Raw genomic sequence first — 8,887 nt, 5'->3', positions numbered from 1 at the left:
CAAGTCTGGGAAACCGGTAAAATGTGGTCAGCTAGTTCCTAATAACAGAGCCCAGAATACAAGGACAAATCAGGCCAGGTGAAGACATCCAATCAGTAAAGCACACATATTGTCTCCCTAACTACCAAAGAATATAAACCCCGCCTTTTGGGCGCCAAACTTGAGCATCAGTTCTGACCAGAGTAATAGGTTAGCTCCAACAGCTACTATAGGGTAAATTGTAATTCAATTGGCCACCTGTGTGTGGCCTAACATGACTATGCAATGTTACAATCTCATTGGCCACCTATGTGTGGCCAGGCTTTTGCTCTATAAAAGGTAGCCTGTAAGCTGGGGGGGGGGGGGGGGGGTTGGTCTCTCTCTTCGGAGATGGCCCTGGCCAATCAGTCTGACTTCTAATGCTTGGCATAGAATAGAGCTTTACATAACTTTAACTTTGGTTCAGTCTCATTCCCCTGGCCAATCAGTCTGACTTCTAATACTTGTCATAAAATAAAGCTTTAAACAACTTTCACTTTGTCTCAGTGTCGTTTCATTTAATAACGGACCTAACATTTTCCAAAGTGGCTACACCAACAGTGTAAGAGGGTTCCCCTTTCTTCGCAGCCTCTCCAACTCTGGTTGTTTATGGTCTTGTTAATTTTGGCCATTTTAACAAGTGTAAAGTGGTATCTCAATGTGGTTTTGATTTGAATCTGGTTTTTCTTTGTAATTAAATATTTAGGGGAATCTGTGATGTTTTCACTGAAGAAATTATCCAGACCTTTTATTTCTTTCATGAAAATAGTCTTACTGATGGCACAACCATTGTGTAGTCAAAGCCATGGTATTAGAAGCCTGGAAGTGAGATTATAGTTATATAAAGAGCAACGAAGTAAAAGGTCCATGCAGCTATACTATAAATGAATGTTCTGTTAAAGTTTTCAAATTCTCATTTTCCAAGGGGAAAGAAACTACAAAAGAGACAAATGAAGCATATCTATTGATGACTGGGACATACATAGAGTGGGTAACATTGAGGGTCTCTCAGTTTCTGATTTTCACACCACTTGAATTCAGGCAATCACTAACCCTAAAGCTGGAAGCACATATACTCCCAAATTTGCATTCGTAATAGCTGTGAAAGGCATTGTTTTCCTGGGGCTCTCCTAAAATGGATGACCACCCCATTTTATTTTTTAAAGATTTTATGTATTTGAGAGAGAGAGAGCACAACCAGGGGGAGCAGCGGGCAGATGGAGAAGCAGGCTCTCGGCTTAGCAGGGAGCCCAGTGCAGGACTTGATCCTAGGACCCTGGGATCATGACCTGAGCCAAAGGCAGATGCCCAACTGACTGAGCCACCCAGGCATCCCATGACCACCCCATTTTAATCAGAATTTACTTCCCAGCTGATCTTCAAGAATGACATAATTGAGGAGTAAATTACATGGAAAATATTTCTCAGGAAAATCCTGTAACACAACACTGGTCTTTGAGGTAGGTATAAAGATAGTAGTAGATTTATTAATTAGTGGTGAACACTCATACTATAGAAATCTTCAAAGAAAAAAAAAAAAGAAATGTTCAAAGGAGAACAGGTATGAAAGTCTGCTTGCCTGTCTTTGCAGAACAAACTAGCCTTGCAAAGCTAGAGATATATCAACACTTTCCCATGAAAGATAATACTCAGGTGAGAGAGAAACAGAAGAACTGCCTACAAAATTTTGGTTCACAAATCTGGCTAATACTACCAAATTCAGTTATACCAAATATCTTATTTGAGATAAGTTTTGGAAGCCAAGGGAAAATATTAACAGTAGAGATCTCTGGGGAAATCTTTGGAGTCTTTTGCTTTTTCATTTATGGTTCTGTACTATCAGATTTTATTTACTTATTGACAATTATCAGGTACTACTTTAAGCTGAAAATAAATTAGGAAATTTTTAGAAATCCTATTATTAGAAAATACTAAAGCCTTGCTTAAAGTGAAATGAAGGTCAGAACACAATAAATTAATCTCAATAGAGGTTAGTCACCCAAGTTTCCAAAGGGCATTGGTAAAGGGTCATTGTTCTATGACAAAAGCTTGATAAAGGAATTCTAAGTTAATGTGGGACTCAGTGGATGCCAGAGCATGTGGTTGGTTAGATGTTTAGCCACTACATAGATTTTTCCATGTAGAAGTTTATAGTTTAGCAAAGCAAAGATTGAGAAGGCTTTTTTTGTTATTGTTGTTCATTTAGATTTTACATTATTTAGAATCCTGTCCCAAATTTTAAAATTAGAGAAAGGGGTCCAAGCTAAAATTATTTTTCTGTTCTGTGAAAAGTAATAAAAACTCATTGACAGAAATGGTACCTCACTGAACATTTGCAAGTTGTTTTTTTTACATAATTATTTGCTATAAACTGGAGTACCTATTTGTGAAAAAGCCAAAGGGGAAAATGACTTAAAAAATATTGATGACTTTAAAAATATTATAGATATGATAGAAGGCGTGTCAGTGAGGTTTACTCAGGCCTCACCTAAGAGCAAAAATTCCAGTTCCTCTTGGAAGGATTACTTTCCCTCCAACACCTGGGCCTCTCTCCCCACCTTCCCACTCGTTTGGAAGAATGAAGGTCTGTATTCCCTCCTGAACTCTAAGTGAGCTGTTCAGAATGTGTAACTCCACCAGTAACACAGAATCTTGGCAAATTAAATGGTAGGTAAACATGGGAACAGGATACAGAATAAGTAAACATGAACAGGACATAGCTTTCTTGCAAAAAAAAAAAATTAAGCCAATATTTAACAAATGTCACCTCTAATAAAACATTCATTAGTTGGCTTTGCAGACATTTTTCTGTTTAAGAAAATAGTCTACATTAAGTGTCTCAATAGTAAACAGAATAAGCTTCAAAAAGATATTTTTGTTATGTTGGAGGAACATATTTGTATAATCTATTTAACAGTGAAGTACTAGGTGAAACAGGGCATGTATCTAACTTAGAGCCCTTTTGTTTTCTTTCCATTAGCTTATTCTGGGTTCAAAACAGAGCTTGTCTGCAGATAAAGATGCGTGTGGTAGTAATAAAATTAAAAAAAAAAAGTAATTCTAGAAATGCCTAGGAGAAAACTTTCAATAATTCTTGTGCAAACCTTGAGTTTTTTTGTTTCAGCTCTGAAGTCTTTTACACCTGGTGTTTCTCATTTCCACTGCCGTAGCACCGTGGATTCGCCCCACCAAGATTTCACTTGTCTCCCCTTTCCGCTTGGGCTCCCGAAGTTTCCTTTCCCCGAAGGCGTAGGCAAGCACTCCTCAGCGAGTGGATTCCTCAACTGGCTTTGCCCGGCTCCACGTGACCTCCGCTAACACCTGTCTGCGGCCTTCGGCTCACAGCGCCCCCATCCCCTCAGCCAGGTACTGACCCAGCCCGGTTCCCCCTCCCCCAGGAGGTCACGATCCCGGTGCGAGCTGCGCTCGGGCCGGCAGGGGAGGGGTTGAGCTCCGGCCACCGCAGCTGCTCGAGCCCTTGCAGCCTGATTATCACATGACTCGACGGCGGCGGTAGCCGTGGCAGCAGCCGCGCCGGCTCTGCTGGCTCGCCGGGTGGGCTCAGTTCCGCTCACGCAGGAGCCGAGCGCAGAGGGCGGGGAAGGGACCTGCTGCCGTTGCCCAGCCGCTCCCGGAGCGCACGGCGTCTCTCCGGGCCCGGCCGGCCCGCTCCATGCCGCTCCGTTGCGGAAGTGTAGCCGGGGGAGGCGGCGGCGGCGGCGGCACGGAGCGCGGGAGGCCGGGGCCCGGCCCCCTGCAGCAGTAAGCTCCGGGAGCCGCGCGGCGCGCCCCAGCGGCCCGGCTGCCTGTGCGCCCGGCGCCCGCTGCAGCCTGCATGCCCCGCGCTGCGCCTCGTCGGGCCCCTGCCGCCGCCTCCTGCTCGCACCGCAGCTGCAGGACGCCGGAGTAATATGCTCACTCGGGTGAAATCTGCCGTGGCCAATTTCATGGGCGGCATCATGGCTGGCAGCTCAGGCTCCGAGCACAGCGGCGGCGGCTGTGGAGGCTCGGACCTGCCCCTGCGCTTCCCCTATGGGCGGCCGGAGTTCCTGGGGCTGTCTCAGGACGAGGTGGAGTGCAGCGCCGACCACATCGCCCGCCCCATCCTCATCCTCAAGGAGACCCGGCGGCTGCCCTGGGCCACTGGCTACGCAGAGTGAGTGTAGCGACACCGGCGGCGCCCCTGCTCTCCTCGCGGCCCTTCCCCGCACGGTTCCAGCCCTCCTCTCTCCTTCCTCGGCCCCAGGGCCCTCCAGGGGCTGCCGGCGTCCAGGCCTCAGCGGGGACCTCTTTACTTCACACTGGCCCTTCCCCTCTTCCCCAACTCCCCCTTCCCCCATCCCCCAAGGACGCAGCGTCTCCAGCCCGGGTATGGTGGTGGATGGTGGGTGGCAGCGCAGGACCGTGGGAAAGCTAAGATTGAACCGGTCCGTGAGTCCGGGGGCTGTGACACTTGGAACAAAGTGCGTAGAACAGCTCTGGTGAAGTTTGAAGCACAGCAGGCAAATCTGGTATCAGCGCCCACCCTCCCCAAAATCTTTGCGCCTCCGCATGAAGTTTTTGGGGTAGAGTCGCGAGGAGCTGTAGCTGCGCTTGGGCGGTGGGCGCGGGGTGGGGGGTCCGTGTGCGAGGTTGCAAATTTCAGAAGGGCTCAGTTTCTTTGACTTAGCCTAAGAGCTCGCTCCCTTCTCCTTTAGCAGGTAGTAAAAGCCGGAGCGTTCGGTAAATGCCCGTACCGTTTCCCCCAACCCACGGGGAGGGGGAACTTATTTCGGGTATCTTAACGATAGCATTTTGGTAATCAGCTTTGGCGATTAAGCGAACGTTTGAGTGACTTACTATTTCAAGAACTGATTCAGTTAGGTTGTCGACCTGGAGAGGAACTGGGAAAGGCGGAGGGTTTTAATGGCCTCCCCCCACCCAACCCTGACCCCAGCTTCTCCGCCATTGACTATTAATGACCCTCTTTTGAATGGTAGGATATGTGATGTTTTTCACCCTACTCAGCGTTATGAAATGGGAAATTCGGAGAGTGGAATTTAGGAGACCAGAGATCCGGGCTTAACAATGACCCGGTGGGTGCACAAGTATACGCAGAACGCGGGTGCCTGGCACACCTGGCCCTTTTCCTTTAACTCCATCCGCTCTGTGATCTTGGCCCTCCCCGATCCGCGAACAGCATCGCTCGCTGATTGGTTCGCCCGGGAACCAATCCGCTCTCCCGACGCCTGGGTGCTTTGATGCTGACCCTTTTCTGGTGGCCCGGATACCCCTGGGCAGATATGGTTCCCGTAGCGCCGGGTTCCGGTGAGAAAGACGGCAGGGAAGACGCCCTAACTACAATCTGGAATTCCTTTTTTCCTTCCCTTTTCACCATATGATCTTTTCTCCCTGGATTTTAATAGAAAACGTGAATAGGGATGGGCGACGGGAGTGTGAAAAATGGTGAGAAGACTAGTGAGCACGCCGGGTGCTAAAACAAAAATTAACTCCTAATAAAGGACAAGTATGGTAGAGAACGTCGTGTGGGGGGAGGTACGAGATAGCATGGTAACTTCCAGGAGAAAGCCAGAGCAGAAATGAGCACCTGTGTAAGGAAAAAGTGCCCAAACATACCAAACACCGTTTCTTGAACGAAATTAAAAAAAAAAAAAAAAAAAAAAAAAAAAAAAGCTTAAAAGCCCATTTAGAAGCGTTGCAAGCAAAATAGCTTGGAGGCATACTCCACTCATCCTACAGTTGTGTGCCTGCCAAAAACCCCTGAACTACCTGGCTAGTTGTCACTGTTGTCACTCTGGCTAGTTGTCACTACCATGGGTTTCCCAAGGCAGGGGCACCTGCCTGAGGGACAGAATGACAAGCAAATGGTGAGAAAGTTCTGAGAGGAAGGAAGACGTTAAAACACTTGTCCCAGCTACTTGGTCGCAATAGAAGAAAGGCCTCAAACAGGAAGAAAAGGAAAGGGGAATAAAACAACCGGATTCCGAACGTTTGGACCCTATGGCAGGCGCATCATGTGCCAAGGACTTTAGAGACTGTAAGGGGATCTGAAATGAGACATGTAGATGGGACAGATGGGACTACAAGGCTCTCCCTCCTCTGTTGCCTTATCTCCAAGAAGTTCACCTTTTCCTAGACCTGGAAGTGAGAAATGTTCAAACTGAAGGTTAGAAAGCCCACTGTAAAATGTTTAATTTTAAAAATTGGTTATAAACATAGTACATGATGTGGGAAACAAAGGCAAAAGAAAAAGTTAAATTTCCTTGCTGCTTATATAGTCTATTGACAAGTCCTTGAAACTGGCAGAGTGACCTTCCTCTAGAAAACTCAACTGTCTCAACGTCGACGCTTATTAACTAAGGGCAAGAGGCGATCTTAGTCCAACTACCCAGGATCCTGTAAGTCTACTTTAACATATAAAAATTCCTTTGGAAATTCCTTTATCTCTATTCCCCAAGATACATGGTAGCAATCATCCCCCCAGCGTATGGCCCACTGATACACATCCGAAGGGTCTCATGACTAAGGTTTTATTAGACTGTAATAAATGACCTTTCTCTAATAATAGCTAGCCCCTCCTGGAAACTTGTTTCCAAAATTCCTTAGAGATTTACACTATCCCTAACCCCCTCCCAACTTGAAAGGACATAATCGCCAACCCTCACAACCCCAGTGCAGCCCTTTCTGCCCATGGGTCCTGTCCCTGTGCTTTAATAAAACCACCATTTTGCACTGAAGATGTCTCAAGGTTCCCTATTGGCCATCAGCTCTGGACCCCAGTATTACCTGCATCAGTACGTACTTGTGAATTCAAGCAAAGACCTGTACTTATACAAATGTAGGAAACCTCCCCCTGACCAAACACACACACACACACACTCTCTCTATCTCTCTCTCCCTCCACCTCCCTCCCTCCCTCCCTAGGGGTTATGACTGCGATTTAGTGTTGAGTGGTGTGTGTGCCTTTCTAGACTTATTTGGATGCACTCATCAATATGTATCATGTGTTTCTTTTTTCTTTCCAAGATAGACTCCTACTAAGTATGTTATTCTGTAGCATTTTCAGAAAAACACTGTCATGGACTTTATTCCAAGTCCATAGAGTCCATAGAGAATTACCTTATTCTTTTAAAATATATACATGGTGCTAATAATAGCTAACAAAGTTGGTGCTTACTGTCTAGCGATTTCACTCTATCCAGATTTGTATCCTGTCATTTGATTCTCACAACAACCCTATAAGGTAGGCAGTAACATTTGTATTTTCTTTTTTTTTTTTTTTTTTAAAGATTATTTATTTATTTATTTGACAGAGAGAAATCACAAGTAGATGGAGAGGCAGGCAGAGAGAGAGAGAGGGAAGCAGGCTCTCCGCCGAGCAGAGAGCCCGATGCGGGACTCGATCCCAGGACTCTGAGATCATGACCTGAGCCGAAGGCAGCGGCTTAACCCACTGAGCCACCCAGGCGCCCCACATTTGTATTTTCTATAAAATAGAAATATATTTCTATTATATAGAAAATAGAATATATATATTTTCTATAAAAAAGAAATATATATTTTTTCTATAAAATAGAATATATATATACATATATATATATGTATATATATATTAGAATGCAGAGGCACTGAATGGTTATGCAACTTTCCCAGAGTCCTATGACCTTAGCAGAGCCTGTATTTGAACCCAAGCATGATTCCAGAGCCCATACCACCAAACTGCCTCCTTACAGTGTAATAAACTATGATGCATTCATCTGTACCCAAGATTAACCACTGGTGTTATCTTGCCACAGCCCTCTGTCAGAAGTACTGTACCGCTTCCTCAAACCTTGAACTATACTTACTCTTCCTGTAAAAATACATCCTGAATGGGCAAAATGGCTGAAATAGGGAAGGGGAGAGAGAGACCTGTAGAGTCTAGGCTGCAGGAGTAATACTGCCCTTTGTGCAGTATCTCCTGGAAGGAGGAATTCCCTTCGTTTTAGAAGGTACCTGAGAGGGATGGAATTGGTAGGAAGATTGCTCAGAGAATAGGGATAAGGGGGATGCTAGTGACTCAAGACCTGAATCAGAAGTGGTTTGCTTACATTTCCAGAGAGGGAGCTACTTTTCATGCCTTCCTCAGAAGAATTGGCATCACTTGGTGAATGAGGCGTTAGAGGAGAGTTGAACTCTAGTGCTGACCTTTTGGAGGGCAGAAACATTGAGAGATGTTCTATTTTTTAGCCACTTACTTTAGCCACTTACTGCTAATCCTTTTCAAGAAGAGATTTTGTATAGGTTATGTACCTAGAGAATTCGCTTAAGCAGTCCTTATAAGATTCAAGGATCCAGAGACTGAAGACCCTTACTTATTCATTCAGTATTTATTGGCATTGGGCTGAGTGGAATTTCCTGGCCCTTCAAAAAGCTTTCTATTGTGGCTGAAGAGTTTAAGGGCTATATGCTCGGTTGTAAGGCTCTGTAAAGCATTACAGTTACAGATAACATACACAGAGCTAAAATTGTAAAACAAACCTGCATTAGCAAGTTTTATTTTTTAGTTTGGTTTTGAAATTATGGATTGGGACTGTTAGAACTGCTTGGAGAGAGACTATGGAAAACAACATCTGACCCAGAGACCCCACAGGGCAACTACTTCCTTTCTCTCTCTACAACTTTAAATACCCCCCAAGTGGTCCCCGTGCTCCTGGGACCTAGAACTTGGTTCAGTTTTTAATTGGGAGCCCATTTGACTTTCTCTTGACCAGTTTGTCCAACCTTTCTCTCACCAGTGATCGGCTGGACTGAGAGATACAAGCGGATATGGGGTTTGTGCCCGAAACTCTGGCAGTGGAAAATACCAGAGAACATGGAATAGTCTGTA

The 8,887-nt window shown here is 45.4% G+C and overlaps 1 protein-coding gene across 2 annotated transcripts in view; it reads left to right on the top strand.

The window, feature by feature from the left end:
* Positions 1-3,905: 3,905 nt before the first annotated feature.
* The window catches only part of PPM1H (protein phosphatase, Mg2+/Mn2+ dependent 1H), a 252,170-nt gene continuing 247,188 nt past the window's right edge, over positions 3,906-8,887 (top strand). For both annotated transcript variants that reach the window (XM_032348853.1, XM_032348852.1), the window contains exon 1: positions 3,906-4,174. In XM_032348853.1, coding sequence (XP_032204744.1) covers positions 3,930-4,174 — 245 coding nt within the window. In that variant the 5' untranslated portion in view covers positions 3,906-3,929. The remainder of the gene's footprint in view (positions 4,175-8,887) is intronic.

The sequence above is a fragment of the Mustela erminea genome, chromosome 6 (genome assembly GCF_009829155.1).
Source record: "Mustela erminea isolate mMusErm1 chromosome 6, mMusErm1.Pri, whole genome shotgun sequence".
Lineage (NCBI taxonomy): Eukaryota > Metazoa > Chordata > Mammalia > Carnivora > Mustelidae > Mustela > Mustela erminea.
This window is presented reverse-complemented; position numbering and strand designations above follow the sequence as displayed.